Source organism: Stenella coeruleoalba, assembly GCF_951394435.1.
Source record: "Stenella coeruleoalba genome assembly, chromosome: 9".
NCBI classification, from domain to species: Eukaryota; Metazoa; Chordata; class Mammalia; order Artiodactyla; family Delphinidae; genus Stenella; species Stenella coeruleoalba.
The window spans coordinates 94,090,980-94,116,285 of NC_137155.1; the positions used below are offsets into that span (position 1 = coordinate 94,090,980).

Consider the following 25,306-nt stretch of genomic DNA (forward strand, 5'->3'; position numbering starts at 1 on the left):
ATTCCCACTAACAGTGCAAGAGGGTTCCCTTTCCTTCACACCCTCTCCAGCATTTATTGTTTGTAGATTTTTTGATGATGACCATTCTGACCAGTGTGAGGTGATACCTCATTGTGGTTTTGATTTGCATTTCTCTAATGATTAGTGTTGTTGAGCATCCTTTCATGTGTTTGTTGGCAATCTGTATATCTTCTTTGGAGAAATGTCTGTTTAGATCTTCTGCCCATTTTTGGATTGGGTTGTTTGCTTTTGTGATACTGAGCTGCATGAGCTGCCTGTATATTTTGGAGACTAATCCTTTGTCATTTGCTTCATTTGCAAATATTTTCTCCCATTCTGAGGGTTGTCTTTTCATCTTGTTTATGGTTTCCTTTGCTGTGCAAAAGGTTTTAAGTTTCATTAGGTCCTCTTTATTTATTTTTGTTTTTATTTCCATTTCTCTAGGAGATGGGTCAAAAAGGATCTTGCTGTGATTTATGTAATAGAGTGTTCTGCTTATGTTTTCCTCTAAGAGTTTTATAGTGTCTGGCCTTACATTTAGGTCTTTAATCCATTTTGAGTGTATTTTTGTGTGTGGTGTTTGGGAGTGTTCTAATCTCATTCTTTTACTTGTAGATTTCCAGTTTTCCCAGCACCACTTGAAGAGGCTGTCTTTTCTCCATTGTATATTCTTTCCTCCTTTATCAAAGATAAGGTGACCATATGTGTGTGGGTTTATCTCTGGGCTTTCTATCCTGTTCCATTGATCTATATCTCTTTTTTTGTGCTAGTACCATACTGTCTTGATTACTGTAGCTTTGTAGTATAGTCTGAAGTCAGGGAGCCTGATTCCTCCAGCTCCGTTTTCCTTTCTCAAGATTGCTTTGGCTATTCGGGGCCTTTCGTGTTTCCATATAAATTCTGAAATACTTTGTTCTAGTTCTGTGAGAAATGCCATTGGTAGTTTGATAGGGATTGCACTGAATCTGTATACTGCCTTGGGTAGTATAGCCATTTCCACAATGTTGATTCTTCCAATCCAAGAACATGGTATATCTCTCCATCTGTTTGTATCATCTTTAATTTCTTTCATGAGTGTCTTATAGTTTTCTGCATACAGGTCTTTTGTCTCCTTAGGTAGGTTTATTCCTAGATATTTTATTCTTTTTGTTGCAATAGTAAATGGGAGTGTTTCCTTAATTTCTCTCCAGACTTTTCATCATTAGTGTATAGGAATGCAAGAGATTTCTGTGCATTAATTTTGTATCCTGCTACTTTACCAAATTCATTGATTAGCCCTAGTAGTTTTCTGGTACCATCTTTGGGATTCTCTATGTATAGTATCATGTTATCTGAAAACAGTGGCAGCTTTACTTCTTCTTTTCAAGTTTGGATTCCTTTTATTTCTTCTTCTTCTCCGATTGCTCTGGCTAAAACTTCCAAAACTATGTTGAATAATAGTGGTGAGAGTGGGAAACCTTGTCTTGTTCCTGATCTTAGTGGAAATGGTTTCAATTTTTCACCATTGAGAACGATGTTGGCTGTGGGTTTGTCATATATGGCCTTTATTATGTTGAGGTAAGTTCCCTTTGTGCCTACTTTGTGGAGTGTTTTTATCGTAAATGGGTGTTTAACTTTGTTGAAAGCTTTTTCTCTATCGAGATGATTGTATGGTTTTTCTCCTTCAGTTTGTTAATATGGTGTATTACTTTGATTGATTTGTGTAAATTGAAGAATCCTTGCATTCCTGGGATAAACCACAGTTGATCATGGTGTATGTTCCTTTTAATGTGCTGGTGGATTCTGTTTGCTAGTATTTTGTTGAGGATTTTTGCATCTATGTTCATCAGTGATATTGGTCTATAGTTTTCTTTCTTTGTGACATCTTTATCTGGTTTTGGTATCAGGGTGATGGTTACCTTGTAGAATGAGTTTGAGAGTGTTCTTCCCTTTGCTATATTTTGGAAGAGTTGAGAAGGATAGGTATTAGCTCTTCTCTAAATGTTTGATAGAATTCGCCTGTGAAGCCGTCTGGTCCTGGGCTTTTGTTTGTTGGAAGATTTTTAATCATAGTTTGAATTTCAGGGCTTGTGATGGGTCTGTTTATATTTTCTACTTCTTTCTGGTTCAGTCTCGTGAGGTTGTGGTTTTCTAAGAATGTGTCCATTTCTTCCAGGTTGTCCATTTTATTGGCATATAGTTGCTTGTACTAATCTCTCATGATCCTTTGTATTTCTGCAGTGTCAGTTGTTACTTCTCCTTTTTCATTTCTAATTCTATTGATTTGAGTCTTCTCCCTCTTTTTCTTGATGAGTCCGGCTAATGGTTTATCAATGTTTATCTTCTCAAAGAACCAGCTTTTAGTCTTATGCATCTTTGCTGTTGTTTCCTTCATTTCTTTTTATTTCTGATCTGATCTTTATGATTTCTTTCCTTCTGCTAACTTTGGGGTTTTTTTGTTCTTCTTCCTCTAACTGCTTTAGGTTTAAGGTTAGGTTGTTTTTTTTGAGGTGTTTCTTATTTCTTGTGGTAGAATTGTATTGCTATAAACTTCCCTTTTAGAACTGCTTTTACTGCATCCCATAGGTTTTAGGTCGTCGTGTTTTCATTGTCATTTGTTTCTAGGTACTTTTTGATTTCCTCTTTGATTTCTTTAATGATCTCTTGGTTATTTAGTATTGTATTGTTTACCCTCCATGTGTTTGTATTTTTTACAGATTATTTACTGTAATTGATAGTTATTTTCATAGCGTTGTGGTCAGAAAAGATACTTGATGCGATTTCAATTTTCTTAAACTTACCAAAGCTTGATTTGTCACCCAAGATATGATCTATCCTGGAGAATGTTCCATGAGCACTTGAGAAGAAAGTGTATTCTGTTGTTTTTGGATGGAATGTCCTATAAATATCAATTAAGTCCATCTTGTTTAATGTATCATTTAAAGCTTCTGTATCCTTATTTATTTTCATTTTGGATAATCTATCCACTTGTGAAAGTGGGGTGTTAAAGTCCCTCACTATTATCATGTTCCTGTTAATCTCCCGTTTTATGGTTGTTAGCATTTGCCTTTTATACTGAGGTGCTCCTATGTTGGGTGCATAATTATCTACAATTGTTATACATTCTTCTTGTATTGATCCCTTGATCATTATGTAGTGTCCTTCTTTGTCTCTTGTAATAGTTTTTATTTTAAAGTCTTTTTTGTCTGATGAGAATTGCTACTCCAGCTTTCTTTTGGTTTCCATTTGCATGCAATTTCTTTTTCCTTCCCCTCACTTTCAGTCTGTATGTGTCCCTAGGTTTGAAGTAGGTCTCTTGTAGATAGCATATATACAGGTCTTGTTTTTGTATCCATTCAGCCAGTCTGTGTCTTTTGGTTGGAGCATTTAATCCATTTACATTTAAGATAGTTATTGATATGTGTGTTCCTGTTACCATTTTCTTAATTGTTTTGGGTTTGTTATTGTAGGTCTTTTCCTTCTCTTGTATATCCTGCCTAGAGAAGTTCCTTTAGCATTTATTGTAAAGCTGGTTTGGTGCTGCTGAATTTTCTTAGCTTTTGCTTGTCTGTAAAGGTTTTAATTTCTCCATCGAATTTGAATGAGATCCTTGTTGGGTGGAGTAATCTTGGTTGTAGGTTTTTCCTTTTCATCTTTTTAAATATGTCCTGCCACTCCCTTCTGGTTTGCAAAGTTTCTGCTGAAAGATCAGCTGTTAACCTTATGGGGATTCCCTTGTATGTTATTTGTTGCTTTCCCCTTGTTGCTTTTAATATTTGTTCTTTGTATTTAATTTTTGATAGTTTGATTAATATGTGTCTTGGCATGTTTCTTCTTGGATCTGTCCTGTATGGGACTCTCTGTGCTTTCTGGACTTGATTGACTATTTCCTTTCCCATATTAGGGACGTTTTCAACTGTAATCTCTTCAAATATTTTCTCAGTCCCTTTCTTTTTCTCTTCTTCTGGGACCCCTATAATTCAAATGTTGGGGCGTTTAATGTTTTCCCAGAAGTCTCTGAGACTGTCCTCAATTCTTTTCATTTTTTTTTTATTCTTCTCTGCAGTAGTTATTTCCACCATTTTATCTTCTAGGTCACTTATCCATTCTTCTTCCTCAGTTTTTCTGCTATTTATTCCTTCTAGAGAATTTTTAATTTCATTTATTTAATTTCATTTATTGTGTTGTTCATCATTGTTTGCTCTTTAGTTCTTCTAGGTCCTTGTTAAATGTTTCTTGTATTTCTTGTATTTCTCCATTGTATTTCCAGGATTTTGGATCCTCTTTACTGTCATCATTCTGAATTCTTTTTCAGGTAGACTGCCTATTTCCTCTTCATTGGTTAGGTCTGGTGGGTTTTTACCTTGCTCCTTCATCTGCTGTGTACTTCTCTGTCTTCTCATTTTGCTTAACTTACTGTGTTTGGGGTCTCCTTTCTGCAGGCTGCAGGTTCATAGTTCCCGTTGTTTTTCGTGTCTGCCCCCAGTGGTTAAGCCTGGTTCAATGGGTTATGTAGGCTTCCTGGTGAGGGGACTTGTGCCTGTGTTCTGGTGGATGAGGCTGGAACTTGTCTTTCTGGTGGGCAGGACCACATCTGGTCGTGTGTTTTGTGGTGTCCATAAACTTAGTATGATTTTAGGCAGCCTTTCTGCTAATGGGTGGGTTTATGTTCCTGTCTTGCTAGTTGTTTGGCATGGGGTGCCCTGTAATGTGGCTTGCTGGTCATTGAGTGGAGCTGGGTCTTAGTGCTGAGTCTGAGATCTCTGAGCTTTCTCTGTTTGATATTACGTGGGGCTGGGCAGTCTCTGGTGGACCAATGTCTTGAACTTGGCTCTCCCACCTCACAGGCTCAGGCCTGACACCCGGCTGGAGCACCAAGACTCTGTCAGCCCCCTGGCTCAGAAGAAAAGGGAGAAAAAAAAAGAAAGAAAGAAAAAAGAAAGAAAATAAAATTATGTTTTAAAAAGTATTATTAAAAATAAGAAAGTAATTAAAAAAAGGAGAAAGCAACCAAACCAAAAACAAATCTACCAATGATAACAAGTGCTAAAAACTATACTAAAAATATAAAAAAAATAAAACCTGACAAACAGAACCCAGGACAAATGGTAAAAGCAAAGCCGTAGAGACAAAATCACACAAAGAAGCAAAAGGAGAAAAAGGAAAAAATATAAAATATAAAGGAAGAGAGCAACTAAATCAATAAGCAAATATACCAACGGTAATAAGGATAATAAGCTCTAAATACTAAACTAAGATAGATATAAAACCAGAAACAATTTAGATGCAGAAAGCAAACCCCAAGTCTACAGTTGATCCCAACGTCCACCGCCTCAACTTGGGGATGATTTGTTGTATTATTTGATGATTTGTACCTGGAATACAGGTATTCCACAGATGCAGGTACATCAATTTGATTATGGAGATGTAATCCGCTGCTCCTGAGGCTGCTGGGAGAGGTTTCCCTTTCTCTTCTCTGTTCGCACAGCTCCCGGGGCTCAGCTTTGGATTTGGCTCCGTCTCTGGGTGTAGGTTGCCTGAGGGCATCTGTTCCCGCCCAGACAGGATGGGGTTAAAGGAGCAGCTGATTCAGGGGCTCTGGCTCACTCAGGCCGGGGGGAGGGAGGGGTGCAGAATGCAGTATGAACCTGCAGCGGCAGAGGCTGGCGTGTTGTTGCAACAGCCTGAGGCACGACGTGTGTTCTCCTGGGGAAGTTGTCCCTGGATCATGGGACCCTGACAGTGGCGGGCTGCACAGGCTCCCAGGAGGGGAGGTGTGGAGAGTGACCTGTGCTCGCACACAGGCTGCAGCAGCAGCCTTAGCGTTTCATGCCCATCTTTGGTGTCCATGCTGATAGCCACGGCTTGCACCCGTCTCTGGAGCTCGTTTAGTTAGTGTTCTGAATCCCCCCTCCTGTGCACCCCGAAACAATGGTCTCTTGCCTCCTAGGCAGTTCCAGACATTTTCCAGGTCTCCCTCCTGGCTAGCTGTGGCGCACTAGGCTGTGTTCACGCAGCCAACCCCAGTCCTCTCCCTGGGATCTGACCTCCAACGCCCAAGCCTCAGCTCCCAGCCCCCTCCTGCCCTGGCAGGTGAGCATACAATCCTCTCGGGCTGGTGAGTGCTGGTTGGCACCGATCCTCTGTGTGGGAATCTCACCACTTTGCCCTCTGAACCCCTGTTGCTGTGCTCTCCTCCGTGGCTCCGAAGCTTCCCCCCGTCCACCCCCCCATCTCTGCCAGTGAAGGGGCTTCCTAGTGTGTGGAAACTTTTCCTCCTTCACAGCTCCCTCCCACTGGTGCAGGTCCCGTCCCTATTTTGTCTCTGTTTTTCCTTTTTTCTTTTGCCCTACCCAGGTACGTGGGGAGCTTCTTGCCCTTTGGGAAGTCTGAGGTCTTCTGCCAGCGTTCAGTAGGTGTTCTGTAGGAGTTGTTCCACACGTAGATGTATTTTTGATGTATTTGTGGGGAGGAAGGTGATCTCCACGTCTTACTCCTCTGCCATCTTGGAGCTATCTGTCTCATTGCTTTTAGACCACTATCGGATCCCCTGTTACGACCTATGGGGTCTTGCTCATGCTGGCCCTGCCCACCTTTCCCACCTATTCCTGTGCTCCCTCCCCCATCCATCACAGCACAGCACTGGCCTCATCTCAGTGCAGCTCCCTCCCACCTCACTCTTCAATGGGCTGGGGCCCTGGCATCCTTCTCTCTCTTAATGTTACCTCCCCAGAGGTCAGAGAGACCTTCCCCAATCACATGAGTATCATGTTCAGTTTTTTAACCTTTGTAGAAAATGTCTCATATTTTATTATGTATTTCTTATTGTTTGTTTATTTTATAAAAAATCTCCTCCGAGAGACTCTCACTTCCACCCCCAAGGACTTAAATCTCCCCAAGAGGAAGCTCAGGTATGCTCACCATTCTGCTTGGCCCATAGCAGTTACTCTCCTCACTACTATTAGTCCATCCCTACTTTTTAATGCCCTAATATGGGGTAAGAGCCCTTTCACACTTACTGTCATTTAGAGTTTATATAAAATTTTATTTACATTATTTCATTTGGGTTTTGATCCACGTTGAGATAAGCTAGATAAATATTAACATTGACATTTGCAGAAGAGGAAATTGGGTTTCAGAGAGGATAAGATTTCAAGGTTCATATCGCAATCTCTGGGCAAACCTGGTACTTGACTGAGGTCCAGGTTTTTAATACTGAAAAGCCTAACTGTCCTCATCACACCTTCTCATGCACCTCACAGAACATGACAGGTTTCACTCCATCTCCATGGATTGTAGAGGGAAGAAAGTATTGGTATGTGAGGGATAAATGAATTGTAAAGGTAGAATTTCCAGAGCTCTGGGTGGATGAAAGGCCAAGAAAGCCAGGTGTATCCTTGTAGAATTGGCAATGGTAACATGGAACATGGTGCTTCGATACTGTTTAATTTGGGTGTGGTTGTGAAGGGCAGTGTAGGATATTAGATAGAGCATGTTGTTTAGACTTGGACTTGAATGTGATTCCTGCCCTGCTGCCAGTGGGAATGTGGTTAAGTAACTTAGTACCTTTCCAAAGCTCAGTTTCTTCATTACTAAGATGGGTATAATAACATGTATAAAGAGGCTGTGTGAGAATCAAACTACATTATGTGCATAATGTACCCAGTGTATGATCTAGCCTATAATATACTATTAAAACATGGTATCTGTTACTGTTATTACTAGTCAGAGAAGGCAAAAGATGGAAGTCTGACCAAGTGATTTTTTCCCCCAGGAGAGTTAAGCCCTGTGTCTCCAATATGGAAGTGGAGAACCAGACACGGGTCACCAGGTTCATTCTGGTGGGGTTTCCTGGGAACTGGGGTGTGCGTGCAGCAGTGTTCCTCATGTTGCTCGTGGCCTGTATTCCGACAGTGGCTGGAAATGTGATCATCGTCGTGTTGGTGCAGCAGAACCTGCCACTGCATGAGCCTGTGTGCTTCTTCGTGGCCAGCCTGTCCTTGGAGACCTGGTGCATCTCTGTGACTGTACCCAGGTTGCTGTTTAGTTTTTGGTCCGTGAGCAACAGCGTCTCCTTCACTCACTGTATGATACAACTTTACTTCTTCATTGCACTCACGTGCACAGAACGTGTGCTCCTGGCTGCCGTGGCCTGTGACCGTGATGTGGCCACCTGCCGCCCACTGCACTGCCCCACCATTATGAGCCATGGGCTCTGCTTCCTCCTGCCTCTTGGTTCCCGTACCAATGGCTTTGGCATCTCCTTGGCTAAGATCTACTTCATCTCTTGCCTCAGCTTCTGTGGCCCCAATATCGTCGATCATTTCTTCTGTGATATCTGTCCAGTACTTAAGCTCTCCTGCACAGACATGTCCACAGCTGAACTGGGGGACTTTGTCCCGGCACTGGTCATCTTCCTCTCCCCCCCGCTCTCACTGTCCTGTCCTGTGGAAGCATTCTGGCCACCATCCTACGCATGCCCACAGGAAAGCAGAAGGCGTTTCCTGCTTGTGCCTCCCACCTCGTGGTGGGCACCATCTTCTCTTCAGCTACTATTTTCATGTATGTCTGGCCCCGAGCCATTCATGCCTTCAACATGAACAAAGTTATTTCCATCTTCTATGCCATTGTTACCCCTGCTCTTAACCCTTTCATTTATTGTCTAAGGAACCGAGAGGTCAGAGAGGCTCTGAAGAAACTGGCTTACTGCCAGGCCATCCGATCTGGCGAGTCTGTTATAATTGATTAGAAAGAAGTAGTTTGATTTGGTGCCTGCTCTCCCGTCCTCCATCCTTTCTCCTTTAATGCCTTACCTGGATATTACGCACGTTAACGTGACCTCACCACGTCCACATTAACCGCGGGCTCTTGGCTGTGTCCTGAGGTGTGCATCAGTCTGTGTTCTAAGGGCATACCCCTTGAATAGAGAATTCCCTTTGGCTCTGATCCAAAGTGGGGTTTCTAAGACTGTGAGTAAATTCCTGAGTTAAGTGGGAGAGAGAGATGGCAGCATGTGAATTAGCTGTTTTATCTAGCAAGCATTAAACACTCGGGGGAAACAGATTTGCTGACAGCTTCCTGACTTCTCAGTTTCCTGACTGAGACAGAGGTAGCAGCTGCTTCAACAGTCCATTCTGGATGTTATGCCAGGAGTCAGTCTTGGTGGCAGAGACTAGAGACTGTTCCTCTACGCCTTTCAGCACTTTTTGTAAGCACCAATTTCCCTGCGTTAAGTACCTTTCTGCTTCAAACAGCTGGAGTGCTTTCTGTTATCCGTAAGTGAACTGGACCTTTTTCAATGATATTTTGTCTTCTTACATAACTTACTCCGTTGTTTTGTGTTGAATTTCATATTTCCCTCCTAGATGTCACAGTATGTTTATTTGTATCCTCGAGTGCATGAGCACATAATAGCTGATAAATAAATATCATCTCATATACTATTTGCTAACGGAAGCTTGCCCTCACAGTCCTCCTTTCTTCTGATCCCAGTGTTCCCTCATTCCTCTTCAGTTTTCTTTTACTTCCTCTGGGCTCACTCCCTCACCTCATATACAAATAACTCGCCCAGTCTTAGGAACTGACAGATTTTCGTCCTATACCACAGTGTCTCTCAACTCTCCTACTTGTTTATCTGACACCCTACCCATGTACGCCTTACCTTTTTGATAAAGTGAGCCCACACACCTGCAGAAGGGCACATGGATATGCCCACTCTCGATTCATAGTTCTGACAATGGCAAAGGGAGCTATAGTTTAAGTTGTATTCAATGTAACATGCTGATGTCAGTGGGAGTTTAAGTCTTCCATTAGAGCAGTTTAAAACAGAATGGCTTTTATAATTTGCATCCTCTTTCACAAACAATACTTTCAAGAACGTTTTCTCTTTCTTCTGAAGTAAGAGCCATTAGGTGGGCTCTTTGCTGCATTTTACAAACTTCCAGAACAGAAGGAAGTAAATAATGAATAACCACAGACAGTGGGGAGCAGAGGTCAAAACCCAGATCCGCTCACTCTAAGCCCTAGGTCCTTTCTTAGCTCATGGGATCTCCCCAGAGAGGAAACATGCTTCTTTAGCAAGCCTAGTGTGGAAGCCAATTGTGCAGGGATGTGGTTGGAATAATCAATTACTATATCTAGAGAACTGTTAATAAAATAAAAATGGACACATGTGAAGTATACTCCTCAGGAAAGAAAGAAACAAAGGTAAAATGCAAACCTCTTTAGAGAATAAAGATACAAAAGGGCATGATTCTTATAATGGAAATGATTTAATGTTTGCTCCTAGAACATATTTTGGTCCCTTCATACATAAAGCAGTGGTTATAAATGTATTTCCATTTAAAACCCAAACATATAAAGATAAGTGATTATTTTTGAGATAATTCAGATGATTCAAAACATAACAGTACAGTCATATAGGGCTATGAAATGTGTACACGGAAAAACAGGCAAAGACACCTTTAGCAGAAATCAGGAAATGAGGGGTGTAAACAAGCAACTGGTTGCTGACAATCTGAGTTTTATTCCCAGGTATATTTTTGTCATGTGAGCTGAAACAAACCATCTAAACTCTCTGAAACAGATTCCTCACGTGTAAAATAGGAATAATGATGCTCACTCTGCTTCCTTTACACAGTGGTCTTGAAGATCACCTGGCATGATGCAAAAGATCTTCATTGTTAAAAACGTTGACCAGCGTGAGACCTAAGCAAGCTGAAGGTTGGTGAGGGTTTACACGAGGAAACTGGTGGGGAAGATTGTGCCCTCGACCTGTCTGAAACTGTCCACACTGCCTGAGCTTCGTGTATATAAGCTGGGAGACTCCCGATAGAAGGGGATGCTTGTTTCTTTATTATTTTCAGAAGTGTCTGAATGAGGGAGAGCATGGAAGTAGAATTTCTTCATAAATTCTGTTGTGTTTCAAAGAGCAGATGGGAATCAGCAAAATGTAGCCTTGACCTCTTTGTGAGAAGAATATCTAAATGCATGGCCTCCGAAAAGTAGACGGTACAGATCAGACCAAGATGGGAATCAGCCTCAGCAGAGAGAAGATGTTTAATAGCAGTGTAATGGATAAATGCACACAGAAGAGAGCTATTTGTAAGGTGAGATGCATAAAGCAAGTGATAAGTTTTGAGCCAGCCTGCATGGGTTTAGGTAACCGTAATATAAACTCTGGTAGTCAGTTTTAGCAGGATTTAATTATAATCCCTCAGGATTAGTTATAATCAACCAAGCTTATAAGAAGCTTCATCAAATAAAAAAATATTACTTATACATGCAGTATATTTTTAAAGGGACTATATTAATTAACTCATTCAACTAGTATTTATTGAGTATCTACTATGTACTAGATACAAGTGATAGGGATATAACAATAACAAAACACAAAAACTTGTCACCCTCGTAGGTAGGAACAGATAGCAGACAATATATTTTTACATTTATAATACATATATACATACATACATAATGTAGTGGGTTGAATGGTGGTTCTCAAAATATATGTCCACATCCTCAACTTGGAACTTGTGATTGTGAATTTATTTGGAAAAAAGCGTCTTTGAAATGTAATTAAATTAAAGATCTCCAGATAAGATCATCCTGGATTATCTGGGTGGACCCTAAATCCAATGATATGTTCCTTTAAGAGAGAGAAGGGGAGAAGGCTGAGGGAAAGGCCATGTGAAGATAGATGGAGGCAGAGACTGGAGTTATGATGCCGTAAAACAAGGAATGCTTGGAGCCACCAACAACTGGAAAAGGCAGGGAAAGATTCTGCCCTAGAACTTCCAAAGGAGGCACCAGATTTTGGACCTCTGACCGCCATCATTGTAAGAAAATAAATCTGTGGTGTTAAGCTATCAAGTTTGTTGTAATTAACAAATTAGTTAAGTTTTAATTAATTAACAAATTAGTTAATACTGTAACAACAGTAGCCCTAGGAAACAAATATGTATACCAATTCAGGTGGCAATAGTGCTATGGGGAAAACAGTGTATGGAAGAGTACTGGAAAGTGCTGGTGGAGATTTGAAATTTTACTTTATTTTTTTGTTTCATATTTTAGAAGGATATTTATTGTCATGGGGAAAATTTCATGTAATACATTAAGTAAAAATTGTGGGCCATTGAACTTTTATCTATTTTATACGTATTAGTTTAGTGTATATATGTTAGTGTATATATGTCAATCCCAATCTCCCAATTCATCCCACCACCAGCCCCCCACCAAGATTTGAAATTTTATTTATTTATTTTTGGCTGTGTTGGGTCTTTGTTGTGGTGCACAGGCTTCTCACTGTGGTGGCCTCTCCCGTTGCGGAACATGGGCTCCAGGCGCATGGGCTTCAGTAGTTGTGGGTCGCGAGCTCTAGAGCGCAGGCTCAGTAGTTGTGGCACACAGGCCTAGCCTCTGTGGCATGTGGGATCCTCCCGGACCAGGGCTCGAACCCGTGTCCCCTGCATTGGCAAGCGGACTCTTAACCACTGCGCCACCAGGGAAGCCCAAGATTTCAAATTGTAATTATGAGGTTCCAGAAAATCCTCACTGAGGAAGTGACATTGGAGCAAATATGTGAAGAAGCTGAAGGAGCAAGACATCTGATTAACTGGGCAAAGATCATTCCAGACAGAAGAAATTGGGATTTTTGTTATCAAGACAAGGGAGCAGTTTGAGTTTGGCTGCTCAGAACTGCAAATGCCCACTACATTCCTCCATTTTGGTTGCCTAGAACCCCCATGTACCGTATTTCCTAAGGTAAATTTTCTAAGATGCTCATGCTTACCAAAAAAAATCCTCCCCCATCGCTCCCCTCTACTGCTGGATGGAGACAACCCAATTCTCATGGGTGCTACATTGAGCTCCAGGTCCAAGATGACAAGCCAATAAGCAATCCTCTCTGTATAGGAAGAATAGAGCTCTTGTTCTATTTTAAAAAAGTTTTTTCAAACTTGGAAAAAAGGCAGAATGACAATTTCTTGACTTTTTGATATTATGCCAAAGCCTTTTTTAATAAGCCTGTTTGATACTAATGGAGCTTTCTTGGAGAACGTTGCCGTATATTTGACCAACAATTTACAACAAAGGTGCAGAATTTAAAGCCCTATATAGTTATCAGTTAACCTGCAGACATTGACAAGATGTTGTAATTCTGCAGCCTCTTTAGAAAAGTTGAACCAAAGTTGATTTGGTTTATTGGGCTGTGAAAAGTTCACCAGGCTTATATCTAACTCAGTAGTCTTATGTTGGTATTCCTTTCCTGTGTAAAGTTCTGTTCCTTAATGCTGTTGGGACAATTTATTTTGTCTTCCTGTTTCTTACTAACAGGCTAAATGAATGTTGGCACATGTTCATTATTTATTTGTTGGAGACTAGATGTGGGGCAGTGGGGCGAGGCAGGGCAAGTGGTAAATGAGCAACATGATAATAGCATGTGGCTAGGAAATATTTTATTTTATTCTTTTATTGAAATGTAGTTGATTTACAATGTTGTTAGTTTCAGGTGTACAGAAAAGTGATTCAGTTATACATACATATATATCTTTTTTTTTCAGATTATTTTCCATTATAGATTATTATAAAATATTGAGTATAGTTCCCTGTGCTATACAGTACATCTTTGTTGGTTATCTATTTTATGTATAGTAGTGCGTATCTGTTAATACCAAACTCCTAATTTATCTCTCACCCTTCCTTTCCCCTTTGGTAACCATAAGTTTGTTTTCTATGTCTGTGGGTCTGTTCTATTTTGCATATAAGTTCATTTGTATCATTTTTTTTAGATTCCACATATAAGCAGCATCATATGATATTTGTCTTTCTCTGTCTGACTTACTTCACTTAGTATGATGATCTCTAGGTCCATCCATGTTGCTGCAAATGGCATTATTTCATTCTTTCTTATGGCTGAGTAATATTCCATTGTATAAATACCACATTTTCTTTACCCATTCCTCTGTTGATAGACATTTAGATTGTTTCCATGTATTGTAAATAGTGCTATTGTAGATAGTGCTGCAGTGAGCACTGGGGTGGGTGCATCTTTTTGAACTATGGTTTTCTCCAGGTATTATACCCATGAGTGGAATTGCTGGATTGTATGGTAGCTCTATTTTTAGTTTTTAAAGAAACCTCCATACTGTTCTCCATAGTGGCTGCACCAATTTACATTCCCACTAACAGTGTAGGAGGGTTCTTTTTTCTCCACACCCTCTCCAGTATTTATTATTTGTAGACTTTTTGATGATGGAAGACTTTAGTAACAGTGGTCTAGGAAGGCCTATGAGGAGGTAACATTTTACACAAAGCCTGAATGATGAGAAGTAGCCAATCGTGACAAATAAAGTCCAGTGACTGAAAAGCACAGGTTCTGGGGCCACACCACCTACTTTGAAACTAGTTCCTGCTGCGTAAACTTGGGCAAGTTTAATCTTTCTGTGCCTCAGTTTCCTCATTTGTAAAACGAGGCTAATAACTGTACCTACTTCATTGCATTGGTTTGAAGATAAGTGAATACAGGTAAAGTAATGAATTTAGTGTTCAGCACAGAGTAAGTGTTCAATAAAGGATTATTTTTGTTTCTGTTTGGGACAAAGTTTTATAGGCAAAACACATGAGTTTAGCCGCTTGTAGTGAGAATTAGAGTGGCATGTTACGTGGAGAAGGTTAATAATGCTGGGAGTAAAGTAAAACTTGTAGTAGAATAATTCCAATTTAGACATTTACAGTAAGGAAATGCATACATGTGGGAATAATTAAGGAGATTCTCATTGCAATGTTGTTTATAATAGAAAAAAATGAATAAAGAAAACCCCAGCATGTTAAAAAATATACTTGGATAGAGAAAAATGTCCTTGTGATGGAAAATATTGTAGCTAAAAAAAATGACACGGAAAGTGGCTCGTAGTATACTATTGGGTAAAAATTAATTTGCAAATAAGCAATTACAAAAATGATGTACAGTATGATCTCATAAAATACATGAATATATGGCATATGTATACTTTCATGAAGAGAGATAAAAGGAGGAAGCATTAATAATGTTCAGGATGCAGAGATGAGAGTAGATGGTCAGATATTAATCAGATGAAGGTTTAATAGCCCAATATAGTTGGAGAGAACTAGGCGGCTGTTCTTTAACCTGCTTCCTACATTCTGTACTAGTGATACTACACCAAGGCAGAATAACAATGAATGGCAAAATACGATTTTCCTTTTTCCCTGTTGTTTATTGACAGATTCTTCTGAGGCCCAGAAGCCTCTGTGGGTTGGGCTGGTTATGACCCCATAAGTGTATACGCAGGGTAAACAAGTTATATTGAAATATGAAATTCAGGCAAATTAATGTTTCTAATGTATAACAGAGTATGCACAAAGGCTGTGGTTTATTTGATATTAAAAAATCTAAAGCATCAAAGAGCGAGGCAAAGCTTCTGGATCAGAACAACTTCATCAGCCTGCCTTTGCTGTGAAGGTTGTCATGGTAACGGTAGGGCTCAGAACTGAGAGCATACTAAAGCAGTTATTATAACTCTACATAAAACATATTTGACATTTGGAGCGTTTCTCTTTTGATTCATGATTAGTCTGAGACACTGAAATGTTCCCGTGGTGGGCTGAGGCCATGTGGACAATAATAATCTAAAACGAAAAAAATCTAGAGATATAGATACAAAATAGAAGAAGTGTTTGTCTAGGAGTGGACGCACTGCAAGATTTTTGTGTCTCGTCCTCCTCTCTCTGGTCCTCCTCCTCCTTTTTTTATGTACCTCATATTTTCTCCTGCTTTTCTGCTTAATAAATGCTGTATTGCCTGTTTCCAAGGTAAAATTATTCCCCCCTACATGAAAATGCTCCTGTGCTCCTGTCACACTCCTCTTTAAAACATTTCATTGTTTCTCTTCACCACCTATGAAGACGAGGTCCTTAGCTGGGTCATAAAGCTCTCTGCTGTGTTCCTGCCCATGCTTCCCACCTCGGCACCTACTTCTCCAGCATCAGTGATATTCCCACCTAACATTTTTGGTCTCAAACTTCTTGTAGTTTATAAACACAACATGCTGTTTTAGGCATCCTTGTCTGGTTCAGGCTATTTCCTGAGCTTAAAACATCCTGCCATCTCCAGTTATGTGATTGGGTTGTTTTTGTTTTTTTCATTCTTCTAACTCAATTTAGGTATCACCTCTTTCAGGAACCTTCCCTTCCCTTTCTGTCTGAGGCACAGTCAGCTGTCCTGCATTCTCTTTCCTGATATCAAAGGAACAGGAACTTGTCTTATTCATCTTTGTCTCCCGAGAGTCTAACACGGCCCCTGGCATATAGTTGATGCCTGATTAACAGTGTTAATCTAACCTGAACTGAATTAAGGGAGAGTTTGTGCTTCTGAGTAAAAGGAAAGGAACTAAGAAGGTTATACAGGGTATTTCTCTAATACTACTCTAAATGTCTTGAGAAGTTTCGTTATGAGAAGAATCCTAAAGATGTACAGTTCTGTAGCGGTTACTAACAGACTCAAGAAAGACTTGGCTATGAGTGTTTGCTTTAGATGACGCTGCAATCATAATGCTTACTCAACAAATCTAGTAGCTTTTTAAATCATCAGCGAACATGTAGCATGCTACAAAAACAGAAATGGGGAGCTGTTGCTGTCGCTGAGCAGAAAAAAATACTGGATTTGTGGAGAGAGAAGCTGTAGTGTCAGCTTCTAAAACTCAGGATGTTCAGATTAATCATTTTAATATCTTCGTAACTCTTAAAAATAAAACTAACTCATTTTCTCCAATTATTACCCAGTTATTATCTTTGTTCTCATTTTCCTCGCTCTCCACTTCAATCCATCCCTTACTATGTTCCTTGATGGCCTATACCCCTCAATCCCTGTTGCCATCATTCATCTCTAAGCCATCAGAATCTCTCACAAGAATGTACTGTCATATCCCTTCAACCAGTAGCCCTATTTCCTTTCTCTTATTCTCATCAAATAACCACACCACCAGCAGATATATCTTTTATAAAAATTGCTTTATTGAGGTATAATTGACATGTAAAAGCTGTGTGTATTTAATATACTCAACTTGATGAGTCTGGGGATGTGTACACCTCAAGTATATCACCACCATCAAAGCCATGACATAATAACCATCACCTCCCAAAGTTTCCTCCCACCCCCTTTTTGTTGTTATTATTAATTATTGTTATTTTTTAGGAAGAGCACTTAGTATAGATCTATCCTATTAGAAGAATTTTAAGTATACAATGCAGTATTGTTAGCTCTGAGCACTCTGTTCTGTAGTAGATCTTCAGAACTTATTTTTCTTGCGTAACTGAAATTTTGTACACTTTGATCATCCCCCTTGCCCCTTCCATCAGCCCTGTCAAACACCATTCTACTATCTGCTTCTTTGAATTTGGCTATTTTAGAGTCCATGTATCAGTGAGATCATGTAGTCTTTTTGGGAGCAGATATAACTTTTTTTAAACTGAAGTATAGTTGGCTCACTATACTAGTTTTAGGTGTAAAACATAATGGTTCAGTATTTTTATAGATTATACTTCATTTAAAGTTATTACAATGTAGTTGTTATATTTCCCTGTGCTGTACAATAATATATCCTTGTTGCTTATTTATTTTATACATAGTAGTTTGTATCTCTTAATCCCATTCCCCTATCTTGCTCCTCCCCACCTTCCCTCTCCACAGTGGTAACCACTTTGTTCTCTATATTTGTGAATCTGTCTTAATTTTGTTATACACATTTATTTGTTTTATTTTTTAGATTCTACATATAAGTGACAACACAGTGTATTTGTCTTTCTCTGTGTGACTTATTTCACTAAGCATAATACTCTGTAGGTTTATCCACGTTGTTGCAAATGGCAGAATTTCATTCTTTTTGTGTGTGGTTAAGTAGTATTCCATTGTATATATGTACCACATCTTCTTTATCCATTCATCTTTTGATGGACACTGACATTGCTTCCATATCTTGGCTATTGTAAATAATGCTGCTATGATCATTTGGGTGCATGTATCTTTTTGAATTAGTTTTCATTTTCTTCTGGTCATATGGTTGTTCTATTTTTAGTTTTCTGAGGAAGCTGCATGCTGTTTTGCATAGTGGCTGCACCAATTTACAATCCCACCAATGGTATACAACAAGGATTCCTTTTTCTCCACATATTTGCCAACACTTGTTATTTGTTTTCTATTTGATCATGGCCATTTTGACAGGTATGAGGTGATATCTGTTGTTTTGATTTGCATTTCTCTGATGATTAGCAATGTTGAGTATCTTTTCATGTGCCTGTTGGCCATCTTTATATCTTCTTTGGAAAAATGTCTGTTCAGGCTTCTGCCCGATTTTTAATTGGGTTGTTTGGTTTTTTTGATACCAAGTTATGTGAGCTGTTCTTATATTTTGGATATTAACCCATTATTGGTCATATCATTTGCAAATATTTTCTCCCATCAGTAGATGCATATTTATTTTGTCAGTGGTTTCCATGGCTGTGCAAAAGCTTTTAAATTTAATGAGGTCTCATATCCTTATTTTTGCTTTTATTTCTTTTGGATTAGGAAGCAGATCTACAAAAAATATTGCTGTGATTTATGTCAAAGAGTGTTCTGCCTATGTTCTTTTCTAGGAGTTTTATGGTTTCAGGTCTTACATTTAGAACTTTAATCCAATTTGAGTTTATTTTTGTATGGGGAATGAGGAAATATTCAAATCTTATTCTTTTACATGTAGCTATCCAGTTTTCCCAGTACCACTTATTGAAGACTGTCTTTTCTCCATATATTCTTGCCTCCTTTTTTGTAGATTAATTGACCATTACTGTGTGGGTTTATTTCTGGACTCTCTATTCTGTTTCATTGATTTATGTACCAGTACCATGATGTTTTGATTACTATAGCTTTAGAGTATAGTCTATTTTCTTAAATTTGTTGAGAATGTATTTTGTGGCGTAGCATGTGATCTATCTTGGAGAAAGTTCTATGTGCACCTGAAAGCAATGTGTATTCTGCCGTTTTTGAGTGGAATGGCCTGTAGATATCTATTAAGTCCAACTGGTCTATTGTATCATTTAAGACCACTATTTCCTCTTTGATTTTCTGTCTGGATGATCTGTCTATTGATGTTGATGGGCTGCTAAAGTCTCCTACTATTATTGTATTTTTGTCAATTTCTCCCTTTATATCTGTTAATATTTGCTTTAGATATTTAGCTGCCCCTGTATTGGGTGCACATATGTTAACAAGTGTAATATCCTCCTGTAGTGGTCCCTTTATCATTATATGATGCCCTTCTTTGTCTTTTGTTACAGTCTTTGTTTTAATGTCTGTTTTGTCTGATGTGAGTATTGCTACCCCTGTTCTCTTGAATGAAATACCTTTTTCATCCCCTCACTTTCAGTCAGAAAGTCATAACTTTTAAACATATCTCTGATCATGAAACTCTGTGTGGAAAAGTCTTCAGTTTTATCTCATTGTCTGAATAAAGTCCAAAGACCTTTGTTTTATATTCAATATCCTCTACTATCTGCTATAACAAGCGCTTTTTTTTTTTTTTTTTTTTTTTAACGGTACGCGGGCCTCTCACTGTTGTGGCCTCTCCCGTTGTGGAGCACAGGCTCTGGACGCGCAGGGTCAGTGGCCATGGCTCACGGGCCTAGCCGCTCTGCAGCATGTGGGATCTTCCCCAACTGGGGCACGAACCCATGTCCCCTGCATCAGCAGGCGGACTCTCAACCACTGCGCCACCAGGGAAGCCCCAAGCTTTTGTTTTTTATGTGACACAACAAATTGAGCCCATAACCCCCAAATAAAATGCCCCATTCCCCATGAAGACGAGTGCTGATTTCTGACCTGAAAGTAATATCTGCAGCCTCTGAATAAACTCATTTTCAATTTGTATTTTGTTTTTTAAAATTGTATTTCATTTTCTTTATAAGAGCATCCACGCATGATTTACCTTTGTGTAGTCTCAAACAACCATCATATTTTTGTGTTCAGAGTAGGAACTCAGTAAGCATTTGTTTAACGAGTTATTTTCAGTTGATTTCACAAACATTACTGCAAAAAATGTGGGTTTTGAGGATACTTATTGTTGTTTATTAGCAAATAACTGTCCATTTAAAAAAGTAGAAAAAATTCTATGATTCTCTGTAATTGATTTTTCACAAATTATAACTGGTATACATAATAGGCTACCTATTCTGATAATTTACTTTTACAACTCACTTAATTAAAAAAAAGTCAGTTTTCTCAAGCAGTGTTTATTTGGTGTCAGTACCATCTAGTGGCAAATGTGAGTAATACTCAATGATTAAATTGACATTGGAGAGTTAGTACTGAGACAGGCCTTGAAGATCATCTGGTCTATATAATCTGTATAATTCATTATACAAATTACTAAACTGAGATTTTGAAAGTTTAAGAAGTTTCTCATGGTCTGCAAAAAGCTGAGCCCTTATTATGTGAAATGAACTGTTAGACGGGATATTAAGAATGATAAAGCATGGTTCATGACCTCACATAATTTACTGCCAGCACAGGAAATAGACATTAATATGTCAGAGATGACAATGAAATATTTAAATTATTCAATATGAGTTAAAATACTTAATGAAATATCTGGACAAAAGTTTCTATAAGAATTCAGAAGAATAAGAAAAATGTGCTAAGAGTGAAGTGAATAAAAAGCAGTTTTTAGAAGAGGTTGAATTTGTGTTGTGTTTTGATGAGGTTTTAGTGCATTTATTGTACTTTGCATCACTGATTTGAGATGCCGTTTTCATCATAAAATTCCAATATACACTTGTCTATTTATGGTCTTTTTATTCTGATCCAATGATGTATCTCTCTACTCATGCACCAGTAACATACTGTTTGATTACTGTAATCTTATGAAGTTTGTAAATAGAAAGTTTAGTCTTCCTTATGACTCTTCTTTTACAAAATTTTGCCAGTTGTTCATGCTTTTTAGTTTTCCATATGATTTTAGCATGTCCTATCTAATTTAAAAATGCTGTTGCTACTTTGGAATTGCATTATAGTTATTGAATTGCTTAGGGGAATTGACATATTTATAATGCTCAGACTTCCTATTCAATAACATAAAAGTTTTTCCATTTGATCAGGTTTTTGCATCACTAAGCAATTCTTTAAAGTTTCTTTGACATAGTGTTTACATGTTGTGTTAATTTTTAAGAGACCATGGATGTTTAGTTTTCTTACCAGTATTCTATATTTTTTTGGATTGTGTTTAGGAAATAATGTATTAGTTCTAATTTTTTTTTTTTTTTTTTGCGGTACGTGGGCCTCTCACTGTTGTGGCCTCTCCCGTTGTGGAGCACAGGCTCCGGACGCGCAAGCTCAGCGGCCATGGCTCACGGGCCCAGCCGCTCCGCGGCACGTGGGATCTTCCCGGACCGGGGCACGAACCCGTGTCCCCTGCATCGGCAGGTGGACTCTCAACCACTGCGCCACCAGGGAAGCCCCTAGTTCTAATTTTTGAAATTAGTTTTCTTTAAGTCTTGATATGTGACCTTTGTGTGTATGTGAGTGTTCTATTGGCATTTGGAAAGAAGGCTCATGTATTTTCAGAATAGAGTCTGTGCAATATTAATATGATGTACTTTATTGATTATGCTATTTTTAATCCTCCATATCTTAATTTTTTCAGTGATCTGATAGGGACTGGGAAACGTGAACTAATGTCTCCTACTGCTTCTGTTTTTCTATTTCTCCTTAAATCACTTGTAGTTTTTGCTTTGTGAAGGTTGACCTTATTTCTTTTGAAGTTACATCGTTATAACTATTGTATCTTCTGTGTTAGTTACATTGCGTGGTGTTATGAGTGCCCTTATATGATTTATGCTTTTTTTTTGTCTGTATTAAGCCTTCTCTGATATTGAGATTACAACTCACGCTTTACTTGTTTACTTGCTTTATTTGCCCCATTTGCCATTGTCCACACTTTTCTTTCTAAATATTCTGAATCTCTGCTTTGCCTATGTTTCTTGTGAATAGCATAGACTTGAACTTTGATTTTCTTATCTAGTCTCTAAGATTTTTTTGGTAAGTGAGTTTAAGTCTATTTACATTTATTGTTGTGACTACAATGTTTGGTATGGATTCTACATCTAATTTTATGTTAAACTTGATGGGTTTATAGCCTTGAAAAACTGTGTTGTATATTTTATTTTTGTCATGCACATGTCTATTAATAATTAGGAAAACTGTGGTTTCATTCTAGAGGTTATGTTTTATATCTATAACTTTGTATAGCATCCTTAATTTTCTATGTTTTTACATTGAATTTGATTATCTGCCACAGGTAATAATTACCTACTGTGGGCAATAATGAAATTTTTCTGACTACTTACTCTTGATCCTTCTTTCTTTCTCTCTTTTCTTCCACCTACATTTAGTTGATCTTATCATTCTTGGTAATTACTGTCATCAACTAAATGTACTTATAAATCACCTGGTTTTCTTATTTAAGTGAAATATTTTTGTTCCTAGATACCAAAGATGAGAAAGTCAGCATTACAGAACTCCTCTCCTTCTTTCCTGTCAACTTTTGTTACTTATATTTGTTTCTGCATTGTCAGGGCATGTTTTAAGCATTTGAATTTTGCTCTGTCACCTTAATCCTCATAATTGTATTCATCATAGTCTACAATTAAAATGCTTCAATTCTCACTGCCAATTCTTTTGCCATAGATTTTCTAGGACTGATATTCTTTGGATTTTCTGCATGTTCTACACTGTGCTTTTGTGTTTGTATAACCATTTGGCTGGGTATATAACTTGGTTGATTCCTTCTTTCCTGAAGGATTGTGTAGGTGTTGCTTCACAAACTTTAGCATTGAATATTGCTATAGAAATGTGTTAAGTCCAGATGGAATTTTTTTTTTTTGCTTTATAAGTCGTTTTTTCTGCTCTCTAACCACATGATTCTTTATGTTTTTAATCAAATAACATTACTAAGATATATTCTTATATGGCCATTCTGTGTCACTTTACCAGGGGCAAAGTTTGTCTTTTCAGTCTCTAGATTCATTTATTTTCTTACTTCACAAAAATTTTCTTGAATTGTATTTTTAAATATTTGTATTTTATGATTTAGATATTTTAGAAAATGAAAGCATTGTCTCCTATGCCTTTCATATCTTTTATTTTCCTAATTCAATTTAACTCTCTATTTCAATTTGGTTATGCTGCTTTTATTATTTTTATGTTCAATTTCCCTAGTGTGTTTCCAGCAGTGTCTCTATTCTCTTTTCCCCATTACAATTTCAACTTCATTTCTGGAGTTTTTTCCATAGTTTTTCGTTTCTATTTTAAGCTTTATATTTCCATATTTCATCTCCTTTTGCTGCATCACTGTGTTTTTCCTAAATTCTTTTTCTTTTTACATTTTTTATTGAGAAAAAATTCACGTAACATAAAATTCACCATTTAACCATGTTAAGGTGTTTCTTTAGTAAATTCATGATGTGATGCAACCTTCATTCCTAATTCTAAACCGGCACTGACTTTTCAGCTTATTGCACCTGAACAGGTGTGGTGCTCCTGACACCTAGTGGGCAGGGGCCAGAAATGCTGCTAAAGTTCCAGAAGAGAGAATTATCTGTCTCCAGAGTGTTGAGACTGAGAGATACCACTCTACATACACCATTAGAGCACCACATCACATCCAAGGAAGTAAACAGCCATTCAGTCGTGTCATCCCTACTGGTCTCAAGAATGTCTTTACAGAATTTTTTATTTCAGTTCAGGAGGCAAGGTTCACATGTTTGGTTGTTAGGTCTTTTTAGTTTCTTTTAATATAGAAGAGTATTCTCTGCCCCATACTCAGCCTTTTTGTCTGATTACTTTTTGTAAGAGTTCAGGCCAGTTTTAGCACTGCATTTTGTTTCCATATTTTATTATTACCTTTTTTTACTGAAATGTAGTTGATTTACAATGTTGTGCCAATCTCTGCTGTACAGCAAAGTGACTCAGTTACACACATACACACATTCTTTTATTTTTTGAATTTTATTTTATTTTTTATACAGCAGGTTCTTTTTTTAATTACTTAATTTTATTTTATTTATTTTTGGCTGCACTGGGTCTTCGTTGCTGCGCGTGGGCTTTCTCTAGTTGTGGCAAGCGGGGGCTACTCTTTGTTGCGGTGTGCGGGCTTCTCATTGTGGTGGCTTATCTTGTTGTGGAGCACGGGCCCTAGGCACGCAGGCTGCAGTAGTTGTGTCACGTGGGCTCAGTAGTTGTGGCTCGTGGGCTTAGTTGCTCTGTGGAATGTGGGATCTTCCTGGACCAGGGCTTGAACCCATGTCCCCTGCATTGGCAGGCAGATTCTTAACCACTGTGCCACTAGGGAAACCTTACAGCAGGTTCTTATTAGTTATCTATTTTATACACATCAGTGTATACATGTCAATCCCGATCTCCCAATTCATCCCACGACCCCCACCCCACTGCCGCTTCCCCCCCTTGGAGTCCATACATTTGTTCTATACATCTGTGTCTCACTTTCTGCCCTGCAAACCGGTTCTTTTGTACCATTTTTCTAGGTTCCACATATATGCATTAATATACGACATTTGTTTTTCTCTTTCTGACTTACTTCACTCTGTATGACAGTCTCTAAGCCCATCCACATCTCTACAAATGACCCATTTCATTCCTTTTTATGGCTGAGTAATATTCCATTGTGTATATATACCACATCTTCTTTATCCATTTGTCTTTTCCTAAATTCTTGATTCTCTACAAAGTTGTGAGTCTCTGTAAAGTTTTGTTTTACAGAGAAAAGAGCTTCATAAAATTTTATGGAGAAATGTTTGGTTACCATTTTTATCTATTATGTGAGAAAATTTCTCTCATGAGTACTCTTTATCACCTATTAAGTTTTCTAGTTTCTTTCCTTTTTTCATGCAGAGTATTTTCATAGATACAGCCAATCCTCATTATTTGAATATTCTGTAATTGTGAATTTGTCTACTTGCTGAAACGTATGTGTAACCCCAAATAAACACGTGGGATACCTTCATGGTCATTCATGGACATGAGCAGAGTGGCTGAATATTTTAGTTTCTCAATGTGCATGTTTCCAGCTAAGGTGAACAAGCTGATACTCTGCCTTCTTGTTTCAGCTCTTGTGTTGTAAACTCGTGTCCCTTTTGTGGTCTAATTAATGCCACATTTTTCACATTTTGGTGCCTTTTGTTGGTAATTTCACTGTTTAAAATGGTTCCCAAATGTAACACTGAAGTACTGTCTAGTGTTCCTAAGCAGAAGAAGATTGTGATG

At 38.4% G+C, this 25,306-nt stretch overlaps 1 protein-coding gene and 1 long non-coding RNA gene across 3 annotated transcripts in view; both read left to right on the forward strand.

The window, feature by feature from the left end:
* Positions 1-25,306, forward strand: part of LOC307191283 — a 131,270-nt gene that overhangs the window by 64,553 nt on the left and 41,411 nt on the right. The window contains exons 4-5 of one of the 2 annotated variants that reach the window (XR_013829679.1): positions 10,619-10,701; positions 10,909-11,087. This is a non-coding gene — a long non-coding RNA (uncharacterized lncRNA). The remainder of the gene's footprint in view (positions 1-10,618; positions 10,702-10,908; positions 11,088-25,306) is intronic. The other variant, XR_013829680.1, reaches the window with a different exon arrangement.
* On the forward strand, positions 7,651-8,728 carry OR6B1 (olfactory receptor family 6 subfamily B member 1; the record flags this gene model as incomplete). The annotated part of the gene is given in 2 exon segments (XM_079931214.1): positions 7,651-8,397; positions 8,400-8,728. Coding segments are annotated over 2 exon segments (948 nt in total). The 5' UTR covers positions 7,651-7,778.